The sequence below is a fragment of the Myzus persicae genome, unplaced genomic scaffold (assembly GCF_001856785.1).
Source record: "Myzus persicae strain clone G006 unplaced genomic scaffold, MPER_G0061.0, whole genome shotgun sequence".
In the NCBI taxonomy this organism is placed as follows: domain Eukaryota; kingdom Metazoa; phylum Arthropoda; class Insecta; order Hemiptera; family Aphididae; genus Myzus; species Myzus persicae.
In genome coordinates this window covers 353,756-375,891 of record NW_019103603.1, presented here as the reverse complement: position 1 = coordinate 375,891, position 22,136 = coordinate 353,756, and the positions used below count along the sequence as shown (strand labels likewise).

Sequence of the window (22,136 nt, the reverse complement as noted above, 5' to 3'; positions counted from 1 at the left end):
CACAATGTTTTTTTTATAAACGTTTAAAATTAATGTTTTGACAAAATTCGTCAAAATAATTAAAATTTGAGTTTTTATTAAAATTTAAAGTTCATTTATATTTTTTATCTAAGATTTTAAAATGTACAGTAGGTAAAACAAATTACTTTAGGTATATATTACGATAAAAAATATATTGAAACACACTGTATATTAAATAAAATAGGTAAAACTTTAAATTGAGTATTTTTTTCCAATCATAAATCTAATCTCAATTATATGTATATGTTGAGTAAATATTTTTTATCTATATTGAACTTATGAATATATATTTAATAATTTACTTCTTACTATTATACTAGCCATCATATTTTATTATTAAAGATAAGTTTATGGTTTGCAATTAAATTTATATTGATTATCTATAGCAATACGATAATATAGTTACTTTTAATTTTATTTTCCATCCGAAGTTCAAATCTAAATAACCTTGCAAGTGGTGACTTAAACTATAATTAAAGTCTATATTTTATTTTTTATTTCAACATAATAAGTATATATTTATGATTTATGTTGTTCCAAGTTATTGTTATATGTATTTTTTAAATTTTTTTTCATGTTCCTATAGTATTATGAAATTCATTAGTCATCATTACTTACAAGCACGTCGGCTTAAACAACGATTATAATTTATAATTTATGATAATTCAAATTACAGGAAAGTTCGGAATTTAACTTAAATTATTATGTTTATGAAACTACGTTCTTGAAATATATGTTTGAAATAATTATTGTAGTTGATTGCGATTGTTTCTTGTAAATAATTTGGGACGGCGCTTCGTATAGGCAAAATAGATACATAACCATGCTGCATTATCTAATGCACATTTAATTTTCTTCGAAATATTATAACTTATATTTAATTATTTATTTTAATATAGTACCAATATTATCAAAAGAATAATTAAAATGCCCAAAATTGTTTGATCTATTAATAATTATGTTTTAAGCAGTTAATGACAATATGAACCAACAATTAGTATGACACAATACAATAATAATATGTTGGCGTTTTTAAGATTTAAAAATACAGCGAAACTTCCATTTAACGAATTATTTTTGAGAACTATGACCTTCGTTGTTAATTACACGTAAATGTATCTCCAAATAACGAATCTGATGTTTCTATATAACGAAATAATTATTCGATAAAAACTGGTTTTTGTAATTGTTGTCACTATCAAATTTTAAACATAGTTCTAAAATTGTACACGAACAATGTATCCAATAAACATAAAACACTGCACGCAGGCAAACTGATTAATTTTATTGCAGTATTTCAGTTCCGATATTAATGTGTTATTGAATTGTACTTCTAAGATGACTACAAACTATTTTTTATAATATGTTTCATTAATAATTAGGACACATGAAAGATACAAACCCAAATATAAATTAGGCAATACACAATGTGTCATGTTAATAACTTATAAAAAACAATGAATATAATTTTAAGAGTACTTAACGTATCTTTTTAATTAATAGATTTTAGTTATGGACTACAGTCAAACAAATTTAATATCATTGATTTCAATTAATCTTTTAAAAATATTGCAAAACGTATATACCAACATATTAACTGGGTTAGTGTAATCCTATAAAAATCTTAAAATAAATATCGACTCTATTTTTCATTGTATTTTATAATATAATAATATTGTATTTGTTTTACAGCGATTATTTATCGGTCAATTTTACATTAAAAAAAATAACTGTACTTAAATTATTGTTCACAAAAAATAGTATACAATTACTTTTTATTTGTGGAACAGGACCAGTAAAATTGTTGTGTAAAAATAAAAGCATCTACTTATTATTATTTTGAACAAAATTAAGTACCACCCATGAAGTTTTAAGACGCAGTACGCGTATATGTTCATTAATCTTAGAACACTTAAGCATATATATGCTCAACGAAATTTATTAATGTACCTACATGATATTCAAGAATACATATTTTCTTATGAAAAATTGTGAAAAGTTTTGATGAATATACCTACGTTTTATTCATGAGTTCAGCAGAGCAGCACTTCAGTGACGTGTTGAATATTCGATCCATCGTTTTTGTGTAACAATGATCGTCCGGGTCATAAAATTTACCAACGTCAGATCTTTTATGGGTTCTAAGTCTCTGCCGATGTATACGTTGCATATGTATATATTGCTTAAGGACGTACACAGTGTCACTATACTCGTACGTTTTCAAATTTTAATAACAAATTGTATAGTTTTCAGTTTAAATTGCTCCAAAACACGGAAATCAGTATGGATCTACAGCATCCCTGCATACCCCCTCAACACACACACACACACACACACACACTACGTAGATAATAATATGATTTGTCTATAATAATATGCTGTATCATCAATATTGCTTTCACACGACGTTTTCTTAACAAAACCCACTAATCAACTAATCACCATATCCCCAGTATTCGTAGATGCTGTGTTAGGTTAAGTAGAATTGGAACGGTGCATTTAGGTCATATAATCGTTCTGAGATAATGGTCGTGAGACGTCCGGGTGTGCACATTTCCCCACATAAATCCCTTACCTCTCACGCTAATGGCGACCTAACTGCAACTATACATGATACTTGCAAAACACCATTACGACATTATCGAAAGCTATTTGACACGTTTGTACGATAGTTCCGATAGTACCCCGCAGTATTATATTCGCCAAACGATAACATAATATTCATAATATCGGCAGATAAACACATTGTCTGCACAATTTCAAAATCATGTGGTGATATAACAATGTAGCCAACGTTTTCGATAATTCGATCAATGATTGAGGCACACCACGCAATTTCCGTTGTATACAAAATATTGAAAATAAAATATTTGCTTATCGTAATCAGCGAACACTCGTAGTAACACACCGCCAGTTTCATGTCACCTGGCACACTCGTGCAATTGTATAGGTACTTGTCGTTCTTGTGGTGGAATTGACTAATTGGTCACATTTTGTACTACTAGTTACACGATATTTTAAAAATAGTTTTTTAAATGATGAACTTTAACACTACTTGGTATATAAGATTATAATAACTAATAAGTAATAGTGAAAACGTTCCGTACTGTTCCGTTTGAAGTTATTAATTACATCGCAACGGCAACTTTCATTACCACATCTTATCTACGGTCAATCGGTTGACTCTAATATTGACATGCCATGTATAGAGGCAGAAATCACACTCTGTGAAATGATCAATATCATGATTACGTCTATGGAACTGGAAGACCGACGGCATAATGGACTGTAGTTCAATATTTAAGAGTGTCTTGAGTTAAAGATAGAAAAAATTGCTACATTTTTTGTTGCATCTTTTATTAAAGCAAACATATTTTTTCTTCTCCAACTGTCTTCAAAACTACTAGTCCATCGCAACCCCTCCTTCCCCCGAGAAAACAATCCCAAATGGGATCTGCCACTGCCCCCAGCACCTGTGAGCATTGTTGTCGTACGATTTTCACCCTCCCCTCTACACCACCTAACGACCTCAACACGAGCGCGCCACGCACCCCTTTATCGTCGACAGCGTCCAAACAGAAGCTGACGCGATAGCGCACGAGGCCAGCAGTACCTTTTGCTCTGCGGGCCGAGCGGTTTGCGTCCCATCACACCTCGTGGACGTGCACGTTGCGAGTGACCAATAATTCATAAACGGTGATTAATCATACACGTAATAATATGTTTACGTATTATATTTGATTCGTTTGTGTCGTTGTGTACCGGAGTGTGCGTTACTTGTGCGTGTATTTTCGTTTTTTTCCTGCCATTCTCATCGATGATGACATTTTACAGGTATGCGTGTATAATATTGTTGTACCTACGCCTCGTGTAGTCATGTCGTATTGAATTCGGACTGCAAGTGGCACAGCTAGCTGTTGTTATAATAATATGATAATAAATGTTGTCGCAGTGATAATATTTTTATTTTTACCCTCTCGGTCACACGCAACAATAACGATTCAAAAACATTTTTTGGGTTGAAATTGCAATTGTTATAGGGACATATGGTTAATTAGGTTATTTGAATTCGTTTTTTTTACAGTAGATTTCGAGACGAATACAATCATGAAATTGACCTAACTCAAACGTTCAACGTTTAATTCAATGAGTTATTTTAAAAACAATTATTACAAATTGAGAGTTATGTATAATAAATAATTATTATTGTAGAAACTATATGTATGATTGTTTGAACATATTTCTTATAGAATAACCAAATCAATTGATATATGACAGTTATATACTATTTATTTTTTATCATTTAATTTAATAAAATTATTTCAGCTCAACCGTAGGTGCGATAATATTAGATACTAAAATGCCCAGTTGCATAAAACTTTAAGTCTGTTATTTAAGCAACGATGTATAGATAATGGTTGTTAAGTTTTTCGCAATTATGCATTAGCTTTAAAATGTTATATTTTGTATAATATGTGTAGGTACCTATACTTACAAACATTTAAACCTTTTGTTCGTCAGATGGTTAAATAGCTTAATTTGCTACTTTGAGAATCTTTTTTGGATAGATTGTATTCAAGTTCAATACAAATATTATTGAACATAATATTTGTAAATATTAAATACATTTTTTATTCTTACACTTAAATATCACACATAATATGTTACTGGTATATGATGTATTTGTATGTTCTTTAAACATAAAATAGCTAGTAGATATAAACTAGTTTAATGCTCGTATAATAAATCTCCTGAAAGAAATTACTATTTTTTTAAGGAGTTGTTTACATTTACATCAAAGTTTTTATTTAGAGGAAATAAAACAAATAACAATAAATTACACAATATTTTTAATTTATTTAAGTTACATTAAAATTCGTGATGTGTTATTCGTGTATATTTTACAATAAAATAAAATATTTTATGAATGTTTAACAACAATTGTGCAAAGAAATGTTTTAGTTAGTTATCTCTTTGAAAATACATTCACCGAAGTCATTTTTAACTTTTAAGTCCCAGGAATACTTAATTTACCATGTTCTTAAAAATATATCTTTGTTTAATTTACCATGTTTCTAAGTGTAAGTTGGTAACGTTTTTTATGATTTATTTGAAATTAAGTGTTTGACAGTTGAATGTTCCATATTTGTTGAAGATGATTTAGAACTGACCTTTTAAGGTTAATAAAATAAACAAGCATGAAGAATTTGTATGAATTATTTAAAGGGTAGATTTCTAAATGAAAATACTACTCAAAAAGTTTAAACCATTTACCAATTAAATAATTTAATTTTAAATCGTATTTTAAAAATAAATTCTAGGAAATAATTAAAATTGGAACCAAACTTACACATTCATGTTTCTGCAAGCACTAGAGTTTAAGTTCAATAATTTGAATATGTAATAATGCATTTCTTAATTGAATGTACAAAACAATAAAGTTTGCCTAAATTATTTAAATTAAATGACTTTGAAACTCAAAACAAATAAACAAATGAAAAATTTATAATTTATTCACATATGTAGTGCTCATTTACTCAAGTTATAGGATTTTGTGCCGCTTTCCACCATCGTTTGTCAAACAAAAGAACACTTGTATAGTTATAGCAGGACAAGTAGGAACACACTAATCAAATATTTTAAGTAAATACTTAAAAAAAAAAACAATGGTTTGCCATCTTAATGCAATTATAATCAATTTGTTTCTCCTGTTCTGCAATTTCAATGATATAATTCAATTAGGATTCAGGAGTGATAATTAACAATATAGGCTTAAAATTTGCAGCTTTAACTATGGTGAGAATGATTGGTGATACTGAATCTCTGGTATCTGTGTTAAAATTATGTTTTGAGTTTAATCAATGTACCTATTGTAAGAAAATAAGATTTTTTTTTTTTTTGTAATTAAAGTATTTTTATTCAATCTGTTTCTATACATGAACAATAAGAATAAGAGATGAAGTAAATTAAATAAAAAAAATAAAAAAAATAAAAAAAAAAATAAGAAAATAAGATATGAACATTTTTCCTACAAGTATACTTTTAATAGGAGTACTTGTATATTGTCGAAACTCTATTATTGAATTCGTATTAAATGAAATACCTTGTAAGTGAATACAATTCTCAAAATATCTTTTTATAATCTATGATGCCCATAAAAAATATTTTTTATTAATTAACATTTAATTTTATAAGCTGACACATTTACGATTAATAACTTTTCAAATTATTGATATAAATTTGATTTATAAAACCTAATAACACCTTATTTGGATTTTAGAATATTTCAATAAAATACTATTTAAAAATATTACATTTTGCTGTTTATAAAATAATGAAATAACTTTTGTTTCATCACATAAAAATAATTAAAAATGTATTTCATTCACAATATACGCGAATATAAAATTCTATGGAAATGCATAAATAAAATTCTTTTAAAGCGTCTTCGAATTAAATTGTATTTTAATAAGCACCTAAAAAAGAACTGTGAAGAAATGTACAACTTTCTTGTACATAAATCATTAACAGTTTAAAACAAGGTATAATACTTGCAAGTTGTAAATTATGTTCGGTATTAAGGAAATTTAATACCTATATATATTAAAGTTCCTTATCATTTTTTGGATATAATTATATATATATACATATTACATATTTCTTTATATTATCTATTATACTCATCATACATTATATGACATTTATATTAAAACATTAAATTAGTCATAAATTTAATGTCAGCATTATAATACAATTTAATGATGTTTTAATGTCAAAATAAATCAAATTATAAATAAACGTTAAAAATATTGTTAATCTTAAAGATAACTATTGGGAAAAAGTTTCAAATATTTTTTATGCATAAATGTATGTAGATAAAATGACTGACTTATAAAATGTAAACAATGACACTTTTGATGATTTATCACTTACTAGGTACATAAATATTTGTCTATATAATACAATGCAAAATTGTAGAACTCATTATGCTGTATAGTAGGTTTTGGGTGTACCTTATTGAGCTGGTCACCATAATGGATGTGTTGAATTTGAATTCAATGATATGAATTATTGTACCTACCTAAATGAAAATCAATTCAGAGAGGAGACTCCTTAAGCTATTGAAATGAAAATCAAATAAATATTGTAAAAATCATACTAGCTTTATCAGAGTGACACATCAATGAATATTCAACTACAACAAAATTATGCACATTTTCGTGATTTAGACACCTTACTTAAAATGCTCATAACTCTTGAGAAATTAATGTCGATTTACGCTAAGTTCTTCAAACTACTATAAGACACATAAAGAATTTTTTTCAACATTTATTATAAAAAATATAAGAAATTCAAAAATTTCATATGTCTATACTGCATTAATAACTCAAAAGTGCTAAAATATTTGAAAGTTATTCCCTGTTTAAAAAATACAAATGTATAAATTTGTTGAAAGTTTCAAAAATCTGCAGTTATTTGTTTTTTAAATAGAGCAAAATAATAAAAAAAATTGATTTTGTTAAAAATGTTGAATAAAGATTACCATTTTCCGTAATTTTGTTTTTAGTTTTTCTCTAGAGTTAATAGAAGTATGGATAATAATTAATTTTGACTTCCAGAAGCCACCCTCAAAGTGTCGAAGCGTTTAGTGCTCAGAAAAATGATGACTGTTGACAGGCAAATTAATATATAATAACACACATCATTGTAAATCCAATGCAATCATCGTTTCGCTCCGAGTTTTGAACATCATAAATTCAATTATATCATAATATAATATAATTGAAATAATAAATTATATTTTTAGGAACTAGTTAAATTATTATATAATTTTTCAATTTGTACAAGTTAAATAAACGAACTTTTTCACTCAAATAAAATATCGTTATATTTTTAGTGAAATTTAAATACAAAATAAAATAAAATATTTAACTATTTACATTCATGTATATATTATAAATAGTTTAAGATTAAAATTCAAACATATACTTCTGTAGTAGGTACGTTTTATAATAAACTAGCTATCCGTTCGGAGTTGTCAGTGAAAATTTTGTAAAAAAAAATGTTTGTGAATAAATTTGTATGTAATATTTTTAATTAATTATTATAGCAATAAAATATTCAACCACTGGCAACCATTTACACAAACTAAAAATAAATTATTTTTTCTTGACCTCCCTATAGGGGTTGAAGAAATATTGAATAAACACCATTCAAGCCTCAAGGAATCTATTAATATAAATTTTATTGAACATGGTCTAGTAGTTTTTTTAGTCTATTAACTTTGGATAACCAACAACCATATTTAATGTATATGTATATTATATTTACTAGCTATCCCGTCGCCGTTGCCTGATTTCTATCGGGAAGCTGAAAATCCTTGTGTGAGTACCTCTATAAAATGAGAATTTCGAGAAATCTTTTCTTAGTGCACCCCCACATAGTGGTACGTAGATACCACGAAAATGTAAAGTCTATAGCTATCATAGTTTAGGCTCTGAGTTGATCAATCAATCACTCAGAGTCAGGCCCTATTTGATTTTATGTACAAAATAAACATTTATTTTTCCAAACAAGAAATAAATAATATTCATATACAAAGCATTATACAAATTTATCTTCAAGCGATACACTAATGGCTAATCCTTATATAATGAATAAATAAGTAACATAGGTACGTAATATTATATGCTGGTCAGGAAAAACATTTCTTATTAGTTATTGTTGTCACCTATTCTAATTTATTTATATTAATAAATGGTTAACTATATTATTACACATTATTAACCATCATTAAACTACAAAAGTTGTTGTTTTTATAGGGCGTGCTTATATTTATTTATAATCTGTTTTTAAATTTATTCCAAGCAAAATGTAATTTATGTTTGAAGAATAATATGTACCTACTTAAAAATAATATTTTCATCACAGCCTAAATACAAGTAAATGTTTGAAAGTTAAATTTATTACAAGCTACTAATAATTAATTCATCTTAATTAAATTAAAACTATCTTTAAGAATTTATTGTGGTATGCTCCAGAAAATTATGAATAACTTTATTATGCCAAGTTAGTCCGAAAATAATTATAGGGGTACAAAACAAAGTGCTGTTTTACATCAATCAACTTCCTAAATATAATAATAATATATGTTATTTTACTTTGTAAGAGTGTTCCATTTCACTAAAATACTAATTTCATTTTTTATTATTAAAAATGCTTCAACTTCTCTAAATATTCCATCTCTGGATTCACCTCACGATGCTGTGAACCTCGCGTTCATCACTTCACTTCTTAACGGAACTATCGATGCACCCGATCTATTAGCCTCTAAATAGCTTCGAATTCCTTACTACACTATAAGATACCAATCTGTTTTTTCTATTCCCACCCAGCTCATCTGATATTATCATAACAAGCCTCTTCGTAGAATTTTGCCTCGGCTTAATCAATCTTAGTCTAACCACTTTTATATTCCAGCTTATTATATTTTCTTATTATTTAAAATAAAAAAAGCTGTATTAAACCTGTAACCAATACTATGTATATATGAAAAATACATGATGATTAACATTGAAAATTAAGATTTATTCAAGTTTAAAGTACATTTAAAAAGTTATTAACAATATTAACTTTAGTAAAGAATCTCTAGGATTTTTGTGCAGTAGTCTTTGAGAGCTTCTTCGAAGTTATTTCAAATCGAAGAGGTATTTCATATTCTAGAAATATCTTGGACATTTTAACATTCCTGGATGATATGTTGAGAACATTCAACTAGGCATTTAGTGTATATGAAGGTTGGATCTTTGCTAATAAGAAATGAGTGGAATAAGAATGAATGTCCAATTCTTGGTCTTGTTAAAGTGATTTCCTGTCACTAGTTGAAATGTTTTGGAATGTGCCATTTTTTAATACTTTATGTAATAATTATTTATTTATTAGATACTGGGATGGAATATAAATTACTTTTTAAAGCTAAATACTAATATTATTATTATATTTGTATCCCGATGCAATGATAATGTCTACAACACATATTTTCATAAAAATAAGAATTTTAATTATAATGTCTATTTGAGTGTTTCTCATACTGTAAAAAGGGATCTTTAGGGTGTTTCACACACAAAACAAGTAAATTTAAAACAAATATATCGTGAAATCAATACATACATATCCCTGGTCAGAATCTATAAAATAAATAATAAAAATTGAATTAAGTTCCTGGTCGGAAAGTGCAGCTAAGTGTACCCATTATTGTTAATTTTTTACATCTCAAATGTAAAATTATTATCATACCATGCTTTGTTAAATAACTTTAAATCTATTAATTAAAATTTTGTATTAATATGGACATAATGAGAAACAATGTAATATGAATTTTTGTGAATGTGTAGGTTTTAGAAAAGTAGGTATATGACAAGAAATAAGGACATACTGACATTATAAATATCTAACTTATTTCTCATTAAATCTTAGATGTATACAATGAGGGTATATAGTATGTACGATAAATTTATATTTATTATTAATGATATCCAATTACAAAGTTGCCGAGTTTAGATCTATTGAATAATTAGAACAAATATTATTTTGAAATGGATTTTCACTAAAGGAGTCGTATTATGAGACGGACTTAAATTATACGGATAATATTCAAATGATATGTGACTGTCGGGATAGAATATTGCTAAATTTGTTATATTTTAATAAATGATAAAAAAAAATGTTAAATCGTTGTATTATATATTTATATAGTTTTATCAAAAAAACTTAAATCATTTACTGAAAGAGAAACATGTCATACGATTGGAAATTGAAATGTATCATTAACATAACTTTTTGATGTTTAGTATTAAGTTAATATTCAAGTTCATAAATTATTAAATTATTCTTTAAGGTTTGTCTTGAAAAAATAATTAATTGATAAACAATTAATTTAAACATTTTTAGAAAACAAGATTACATTTATTTTGCATAAAAATAATATTTATTAAAGAAAGGTTTACTCATACGTTATTATAGCAATTCACAGTATTATATAAGTTAGATTTAATACAAAGTATACATTAGTTGCATATTAGTAACATTATTTTTTTTTTTTAATTGTTTTATTTTGAATACAGTGAGCAACGTGAGGTTTAAAAATTAAAGCTTTAAAATAAATATTGTAAATCACCATTTGTTTCTTATAATCGATCTAATTTGCTGATATTACAATTTGATTTCAGAATTTTAATAATAATATATTTTTGTACAAAAAAAAATACTAGCAACAAAATAATATTATAAACCTATTCATGTACATACATTATAAATATATATTTCATAGACGACAAAGCTTATCGTTAAAAAAAAAAATTTAATTTAATAGATGATAGTTACTGGTATATATTAGTTATTATTATTATCGGATGAATAAAAATAATATGAAAATACATACATACATCTTTTCGTGTTGACATATTTATTTAAGTTAAATAACTACACAAGTGTATCAAATAATTAAACTTGCTCACTGAATGTCAACATTTTGATTTAATTATCCTAATATATAAATATACGTCATATTTAGCAAAATTAACCACAATTGTTATGGTACGTCTTTGTAATCTCAGATAATAATTTTGCATGCACACTACATAATGAAAGTACAAACTAGTTGGTTTACAAACTTCTCTTACATCTCTTACATTGATGCAGGTAACTATTATTAAATTACACATTTTAACCACGAGAATGCCGTGAGATCTACCGTTCTACTAGTAAGTTGTCAGACAACTTGGACAAAATATCAATGGTTTTCTTCAAATTATTAATTAACCAAAATGAACTTGAGTGACAATGTCCACCGATATTAAATGTAGGTAAGGCGAAGGTAAACCAATTACAATTTATTAAAATTTTAAAATGTTGTTGTTATTAATGTTGAATGACACGCATGTTCGTAATCCCAATATCGCAAATTATTGTTCATCAACAACGTTTTAGACACGGTTTTTGAAGATCATATTTCAAAAATGTAGCTAAAACGTGACCGTGTCATGTACTCAAGGATTTATTACGATACACGATAGAATGTTTAATCTGAATTCCTATCACACATCACTTAAATTTCTAACACATTCTCACACACCACCCACAATTCTTTTTTTTTGATGAAATAATTTTGATGAAAAGTTTTTCACCCAAGTAGAACTCTTGAAATATATAAACTTTCATGGTATGTTAAAAGAGTTAATTACAATTTGTTGATTGTAAAAAATAAAAACGTCTTATGAATTGTGATTATGTAAAGGTAAGGTCATTAACTACCTAAATAGATGGGTAGATAACTAAGTCGAGTACAAAACACCTAGGTAGTAATAAAAAATTAATCAATAATGTAATTAATTGCATATACCTTATAAATATATAACATTTTGAAAAAATAATTTATTACATTTTTTAGCTAAATTTTTACTAGTTTTTTGCAAATAGTATAAACAACAAAGATGGTTGAACTTTGGCTCCAAAAATCCACCAATTAATTATAAATATTAATGCTGATTAAAATAGACAGAAAACGTTTTATTTTATTTTATGGATTTATAATATGTTTTTTTATTCCCAATTTTTTTTTTAGAAATCATAGTTTTAAGAAAAACCAATATTTTTAAAAACCATCGAAAACAGTACATGGATGTTGTATTATAATGACTTGCTTTTTAATAGTATTCATCCAAATGGTTTTATTTTACACTTAGACTTAAAGTTTGGTGTTTTGTATAAAATAGTATAAAGTATCTAATAAGTCCCACACGATTTGAAATTATTTATTTTATTCACATTTATTTTTGGTCTATGAGAGTTGTAGTTGCGCATTCAGGAATTTTATCGATGCTAATAAATAACTAATTGTAACATTTTGGTTGGTCTTTGAATAGGCCAACGTCTTCACCGATGCCATTTTATGGGGGCGATTACCGGCCGGACGACGAGCCGCCACCGGAAGCCGTCTTGGAAGAAAAACGCATCATAGAACATCAATTCCGAAGACCATCGCCGTCGCGGTTGTCATCAACGTCCTCGTCCATCCGACCACCGACCACAGCCAGACAGGGTGGCGGTATCAGCGCCAACAGGTCTCTTCGCGCCAGGCCGTCGGGGAGTTCACCCAGGAGAAGTCTACAACGGTCGTCAGCGTTCGGCAACCGGAGATCTACGACGATCACGGATCGCGGACGTACAGCGTCCATGCCTGCCGTGCCAATTGTCAGGGTAAGGCCGAATAAGGCATTTTCAGAATATTTATCATTATTATTATTATTATTATTATTACGGGTGCTCAAGCCACGAGCGAAGTTTGCATAACCTAACCCAGGATTTAGGAAAGTAATCTGTTGTGGACTTTGGTCTATGACATTAAAAATATTTAGCAGTTTATGGTTTAAAAATCAATAGCGGATAGATGGATTAAGAATTAAGGATGACATGATATGAGCGTTGTACAATAATAAAATTGCGTGTAATTTACATCTTGAAAAAATGCATTGATTTTCGAAAATCTACATAATCACGAGCGCTTCACTATACTTTATAGAGAATCTCCCATTATGTATGTTTTTTTAATAAATATTAGCTGATGTTACTGAAAAAATACAATACATAACACATTTTGAAGACAATTTAAATAACCTATTATTATAAATGCTAAGTAGGTACACATTGTCCCCCTGTAATTCCCGGGCCTACAATACACGGTGATTTAATGTGAGATTATGTGTTTGCACTTTGTAGTCTTCATTCGACCGCCAGGTATTTAAGTACTAAATGATAATAGGTTATAATGACATTCAACCCACTTCATGTATTATACCTCGCATCTCTGTTTAAAACTCTGATTAAAAAAGATTAAAAGTTAAATCGATAAAGTATAACATTGTTTACAAAATGATGCTACAAAAATGTTATTCAAAAAACATATTTACCGAGGAAATAACTGTAGTGATAAAAAAACCACTCTGTATACTATGATACTATAAACGTTGGACACTACAGTACACTAGAGGTACAGACTGTAGACCACACGGCCTGTGTTACATAACAAACTGTTTCATATTGTCATGAAAATAATGTATGAACGATGGTACCTTTTTTTGTTATCAAAATATTTACGAACATCCTGCTATAATACATGTTTGTGTTTTTTCCCTAAAAAATAAACAAGTACAGTATACACGTGTATATTTTTATTTTAACTGTACATTATGGTTTTTGGATCGTTTAGATTACAATAATGATGTGCCATGCGATTACATCAATTTCGATTAACTTGATGGGTTTACGTTCAAATTGATTATCATTTAATTTATCGTACAATACATAAAAAGTGACGAGAATTTTTTTATACCACGAAAAATCGCGTGTTTTCACACGAGGTGTGTGCGAGGAAAAATGGTTTAATATATTTATTAGAACGAAAAGCTAAAAAGGAAAAAAAACACGACATCCGGCTTACGTGTCACGTATACCTGAAGGCTGAATGGTTGATAAATGTGTTCAACCAGATGTAGTTGATTTTGACAGGAAACCCCAATAACAAAGTGTACCTGTACATTAGTGTAATCTTTTACACGAAAGTACGAAACTATTGGAAATGGGTATTATAAAAAGACTTAATAAGTTCATGCAAATGACCCTAGGGTAAAAAATCCATTACAATAGTCTATTATTATAACTACGTGTATCGTCTATGAACAATAATGTCCATAATCCATTTTAAATCATATTATATACCAGGTTTTAGATTCAGAGACGAACGAAAAATATATATTGGTTTTTATTGTCTGGCGACACTTTTTGGTACGTACTTACAGAGTAGTAAGTCAAACATCAACAATTCGATTCTGGAATTAAATTGAATCTACAGTTGAAACTTGAGGATAGGTCGCGTTAAATGTTGGAAAATGTTTAGTTATTTCAAAAATATAAATGGAAAAACAAGAATATCTAAGAAAGGCCAGTTTTAAATAAAATAGATTTTGCAGACTTGACATTTTTATTAAATAATGTTAATTGTGTCCTTTTCTCTGAATTATTTTTCGTATAAAATTACGTAATTGTAGAATAAATTAACTTACAATTAAATACATCCATACAATTTTATTTTATTAAATGTTCTGGTTTCGTGTAATTAATTTTTACTTCACTCTAAAAAAATGTGAAAATAGCTACCTTTGCTGCTTTAAGAAATTAAATATTGGAAATATTACCTAATATTTAATATCATATTAAAAATATATATTGTGGACATTATGTTATCATTTTAAGCTTAATAAATGGCAATTACATAAATACCTAAATATTCATTCAAGGGCGTAGTTAGGAATTTTTTCTTGGGTAGGCCCACTATACACTTTTTACTCACAGATGAAAATGGGGACTATTCCTGAATTCAGCCTTCCATAATTTCAAAGTTATATCAACGATTATTCTTATCAATAATTAATAACTTAAAACAAAGTGAACCAAAAAGTAAGTAGATAGTTTCAAAAGATGAAATTGTTATTTACCTAAAGACTAGTGTTTTACAAATTAAAATTATAAATTTTAATTAATATACATATTCTTAATTTATGAGATATTTTCAAAGTAAAAATTCTAATCGTCTTTCCATCATGACAGCCAACTCGTCAATAAAATCCAATGGATTATCCATTAATTGTCCACTTTTTTGGAACATCGATGTTTTCCAGGAATAAATATGTACGATGAAAATTATTGACAGGTTTCACAACACTTTCGTCACAAGTTGAACTTAAATTACGAGCGTTAAATTCAAAAAGCTCACCTGAATTTGTTTGTTTTGAATCTGATTTTACCGATTCAATCACTGTAATGGATATACAATGATTAGGAAAATCAATTTTTGACTGATCCAAAACACTTGAAACATTTTCTGTGACATCTTTTGATTTGAATTTATTAAGTCGAGTTAAAAACTTTTTCATATTATTTATTATAAAATGTATCCGGTATGGTGCGCGGAAAAAAAGTCCACGGAAAAAAGCCCGAGAAAAAAAGCCCAGAAAAAAATGTAATATAAATGGGAACACATGTACCTCTACTTTCATAAATTATTTTAGCCAATATAGGCAATTTTATATGCGGAGACTCAATTAATAAGAAATTTTTTTTACCTATTTATTCATTTATTCAATGAAAAATGTGAAAATATAAAGAATTTATAAACTATTAATATTAACTATATAAAAAAACAACTTATAATAGTAAAAAAAATTGAACTCATCAATACATAATATACAGAATTTTTTTTTATTAAGAAAGACAATTGACAATCTGTATACCATAATTACAATAAGCAAATTTGATGTATTTACATAGGATAAAGTAACATGAATATCGTGTTAAAGAAGAAACCCAATGGTAACACCTCCTTTACTAATTTAATAGGACTCTACACCATTTACGCTTAAGCCTACGTGGTGGGTTTATTGGAAGGGTGAAGGTGGACATGTGCGATATTAAAGTATTGCTATGCGTGCTTAAATTTTGGTGGAAAAGTTTATAGTTTGTTTTGGGTAGTTCAGTGGTAGTTGTTATTTTTAAGTCATCGTATAAGGAAAAGTTATTACAGTGTTAAGTTATAAGTCAAAAAACATCAGGGTTATAAGCATAACATTTTAGGTATTTATTTACTATATTTATACAAAAACTAAACTACACATGATAATAACTTAGGACATTATTCTCATTATAATATGTTATATTTTGTTATAACTTATACGTACACGCCACGTGGTAATTACTAATTAGGAGTATGAGTATAGGTACATGTGTTTACATTTATATTTAAAGTCTTTTCTGTTTTTTTTTCGGCGAGCTTTTGTTCCTTGGCGTGTTTATTTTTTTGAGCTTTTTTTCCGTTGTCTTCCCGTATAACGAATATTTGGGATTGCGAATCGCATAATACTAATAATTATAAGTAGGTACTAGGTATATAAAATGTTTATGAGTGGATAACTGTGAAATTAAATTCTTTATAAAACTTTATCACAAGAACTTAGTACTCAACGTTTTTATCGATTACCTATTTTTCAATATTATTTCTACGTATCGACACGTGCGATAGTCCTAATGATATTTTAATGACGTAGCCTTTGTGATGCAGCCAATTTATTATACCGTTATAATTATTCTGTCGTAAAAACGTGTATAATATAAATGTCTGCGAATATATTATTTTAAATATCATTGTTTTTTTTTTTTTTTTCTAGAGAAAATCTGGGTAGGCCCGGACCTGCCAAGGTCTACTTACTGGCTACGCCCCTGTATCCATCTACTTATTCATTTATTTAAAATAAATATATCAACAATTCATTATACTAACCAAACTTATACTACTTTCACTTACAATATCACAAAATAAAACTATCCTGAGAAGAAACCGTTAGCGCTCAATACTCGATCTTTATTTTTAACTTTTATCCTGAAAATGCCAAAAATTGTATTCGTTTTTTGGTGGTAAGCAACACATTTTTGTAATATATATAATAATAGTCATATCACACAGTAGATCGAAAAAATATACATTTTTGAATTTTGAAATTAAAATAAGTAGGCTAGGGGACTGGAAACAATGTCTTCGATCATCATAAGTATTATTATTTTCATAAATTATGATATAATGTCAATAATATTTAGGTACATTGTTTAGTATCTGAGATCCAAAATATCTATGATAAATCCATACAAATGAGTAATGAAGAAACTTAATATTTACATTCATCTATTTACAAATATCCTTTGACTCTAAAGCTTTGACTTTAGTGGATGAAGGCGGTGACATGTTTAACTATTGTTAGCATTGTTCCGTATTGTGTAACCGTTATGCGAAAGTCTAAATATTATATCATGAGTTGTTGTTGATGTTGAAGTTGAATAGTGATATTATATTATTATGTAAAATATGTTAATGTGTAAGTATGTCAACTTTATACTCACTTAAATGTTGTTGTAACCAACTGCTATGTATTTGAAATAATATGATGGACAGATTAGTTGGTTGGAAATTAAAATAAAAAAAATATATGTTTATAGGAAATATTTAATAACCTTTTTAAAAAGTGAAAACAGATATAATCAGTTATTCAAATAATTATTTTTAACACACTTATATTTTAGATGATTGAAAACGTATAGTGGAATAACTTTTATTATGAAATATCAATTCAGTTATGAGAAGTTCTTAATAATATGTGAAAGTTTAAAACTAAGTTATTGTCAGAGCTGGAATTAAGGTGGAGCGATGCAGGGCAGAGTAATTTGTTTTAGGCTAGGTCTTAGAATATATATTTTTTATAACGAGAGGCCCAAAATGTCATACAAATGCGTGAGATCCGGGACAGCCGACAGGGGTCCCGTTGGATCCTGCCCAAGACTGGCTTTAGTTATTATGTTTCGTTTCATAAAGATTTTTAATTTCAAAACTAATCCTGAAACAAATACAATCAATTGTGTCGTCGAATAGTTAAATATAATCATAGTAAAGTACAAACTACAAATTGTAGTGCGTTTGTGCGAAATACAGTTTATATTAAAAATTTACTAAGGTTGATTGTCAATTAGTTATAATAAGAAAGAAATATAACAGACGGGTAACTTAAATAACGAGTTATTGAACTTTGTTAGTAATCGTTACCATAGTATCCTAGTGAATACTATGTGTGTTATGCAGATTAAAGTGCAAAGAAACACGCTATTTGATGATTAGGTTTAAAAAGAATATAATATATAATTATTACTAAACAATTCATATATTCGTCGTTATATCAACATTACGTATGGTTTCAACACTAAAAATCAAATAATTTTAAACATAAAACTGTATTTCATACGACATTTGAAACTCGTATTTTATTTTATATTTTAAATTTGATATCTCGTATTTTTTATAATTTGTTTTTTATTGTACACGAATTATTAGTACTTAATATAATACATATTAATAAATTGTATTAATCATCAATCATTTTGAATTGAATCGTTATTTAACCGAAATTATATTATTTATTTAATGTTAACCTTTACTTATATGTAAAATATTATATCGTACATATACCTATCATAATAAAATTAATTTAACTCCCTTCACCTCAAAAGTATATATTAAAAATTCAATAAAGTAAAATCTTTTCAAGGTTATGTTTGGTATTTAGAAAAAATATTTTAGTTTCTGTTTATTAAAAGGTTCAATAAGAAGCTTTAGAAGGCATTTTGAACTTTTTTATATACTACATAGTCTTAAAATGTAATATAAAATATTTCATTTTTTTTTAACAAATTTTATTTGAATAAAACAAATATCATATAGTGACGTATGTAGGGCTTAATATTAAAAAAAATATATTTGTATGAAAAAATGAAACTATTATAAATACTCGAGTCTATTTTAACTTTTTGTTCAATGACCGGGAAAATATTTCCCTGAAATAAAATGTGTAATATTTTGTATGTATAATATGCATAATTCAGCTGTATAAAAAATTAAAAAAATTATAAAAGCATGATAGTTTTAATTTATAGGTAATTAGTAATTACATTAATTTTTCCTTTAGCTGTCGAATTGTTCTTGTTTGATACGTTTTGATATAAATTAACAAACAATTCCCACTTTTAAATTTTAGTTTTAATATAATGTCAATAACTGAACTGGAGAGTTAATTTCTGATTTTAATTGAAATCTTTTAAAATAAATGAAAACTTTAAGCTTTGGGTACATTATAATATCTCCCATAGCTATAAAGTATAATAATTTTTATACTATCTGATTCTGCAAGGCATTGCCGTGACAAATTAAATAATGCCAGTAGGTTTACCCTATCTTAAACTCCATTAAATACATTTTTAATCATTTCACATATTTGTAACAGTAATTTTGGTGATTTTGACCCTATATAAAAAAAAAATATTCGTTTTCGTATATACTTGAGTAAGCCCTTATTTATTTATTTTGTCTTAGAAGTGCACATACTCGGGTATAAAATTATCTATGTACCAAAAATCAGAACCACGAATTCAATATACTTGGCTATGGACCACTTATATATATCACTTATTCCACACACATCAACACACCCACGCGCCACCAACCATTGCCTTTAATAGTATAGATTATATAATACATGTTATAATATTTATAGAGGAATTTCGATTTCTACAGAATGGCATTTCAGGAACACATCCGCTGTAGATATGAATTCTAAATATGTGTTTACTTAGTACTTACACGTTTAGTAGATTTGAGAATTTGAGATGATGTTATTGATGATAGAGGACCTTACGTTATGATTGTGCTACACTGTGATCTCTGTACTTACCCTATATAGTTGTTATTCACACTCAAGGATATTATACTGTATTGTGTAGCCTCTGTATTATTAAGCCTTTCCCCTCTTTTCAACATTGAAGAATACTCATATTATCATTGTTGAAACCTGCATAGTCGACAAATGTAATTTTATGTTTCTAAGGAGCGTATAGTTACCAAGATTTCGACTTATCTGTATCACAAAGAATATCCTTCTTTTTTTCACCAAAACTCAATGCACTATAAATTAACATGCATTATAATCGCTATAAATTTTGTTTTTTAATGTAAAAAAAAAGATTATCTATCACTACAGTTTTATACGGCACTGCAGATTCATTGGATAAATAAGTAGCGAAGTGGACGATAGTTAATTCAAATCTAGTCTGATAAGTTTTTAGCTTCGTCCAGTCGTCTGACATTGGTCAATCCTTAATTAATTGTCCCCTGAAACAACTTTCACAGGTTTCTAAATTACTCAGATGAGGGCGGTAGGTTACAAACATGTAGGCATTCCTTACAAATAGTAAAATGCACGGACAATGACATTTCAATTAATACGTCTATTGTTTATTTGTTACTTTTTTTCAAACAAGTATTAATTACCATAATAATTAATCAAATACATTTTTACATAGTTAAATGTTAATTTTATTTAACATTTTTTTTTTTTAATGTCTGTCATAACATCTTATAATATTGTTTTCCTTGTGAATCAGAGAAATAAATAATGTGTTAATTATAATTAATAAGTTTTTTGTTGGGTATAAAGTATAAACCCTGCAGGTATTCGGGTCATAAATTTAATTTACAAATGCCATCTTTAAGGTAAACATTTTAATTTTTAGAGCCATATTATGTCTTATAAAAATAATCATTTATTAAAAAAATAACTATCAAAATAGTTTATGTGGAGTGAAAATATATCGACATCAAATTTATAGCAAAAGGAACTAAAAAATAAAAACTGTTTTCTTAACACATCAATTAATATTAATAGGAAACCAGGCTGACATGATTGATTTCAGAAAAATAATATAAATATTTATATTCATTTACCAGGCCATTGTGGTATGAAATTTGAATGTATTTGTATATTGCGTTGTTGACTACGTCTTGTTGTACTCCTTTAAATATTATTTTATTGACTTCATTCTTAACAGAAATGTCTAATAAAGAAGAATGGATTTTAAAAATATCATCGGTTTTTGGTACGTTTCCGTCGAAAGATAAAGCCAAATGCAAAGTATGTATATTTCTAAAAGTTTTTAGTAATTATAAAAATCAAATTAAAAAAATATTAAGTCATGTATACATAATAAATATTAGGTTTATTAAATTAAAGTACATTTGATGAGGACATTTGCAGCAGTCCTGCCTTATAAATTACAATAAGTATATGTAAATTTGTCTTTGTCTTTGGTCTAATAACCTCTTATTTTCAGGTTAATTATTGGCTGAAATTTTTGGTATACTGTATATTATAGGGAGTTATATTTTTTTACTTAATTTACTCGTTTTTTAATTTATGAATTTTTTAATTTGATTTATTTTAAATACATTTGCAAAAAAGCAAATGTTTATTATTTTTTATCGTTTTTATTTTTTAGGATGATGTTATATTTTTTATACAGCCACCTATTTTCTTTATTTTAAGTGGAATATATTGTTTATTTTAAAACATCAAACATTAAACCAATATTTTATTATTCATAAACATTAATGAAGTTTAATTAAGAGGATTGAT

The 22,136-nt window shown here is 27.1% G+C and overlaps 1 protein-coding gene across 1 annotated transcript in view; it reads left to right on the top strand.

The window, feature by feature from the left end:
- Nucleotides 1-3,635: 3,635 nt before the first annotated feature.
- LOC111034884 (GTP-binding protein REM 1-like) overlaps nucleotides 3,636-22,136 on the top strand; it is an 84,669-nt gene continuing 66,168 nt past the window's right edge. The window contains exons 1-2 of the mRNA XM_022316291.1: nucleotides 3,636-3,855; nucleotides 12,945-13,278. Coding sequence (XP_022171983.1) covers nucleotides 3,839-3,855; nucleotides 12,945-13,278 — 351 coding nt within the window. The 5' untranslated portion in view covers nucleotides 3,636-3,838. The remainder of the gene's footprint in view (nucleotides 3,856-12,944; nucleotides 13,279-22,136) is intronic.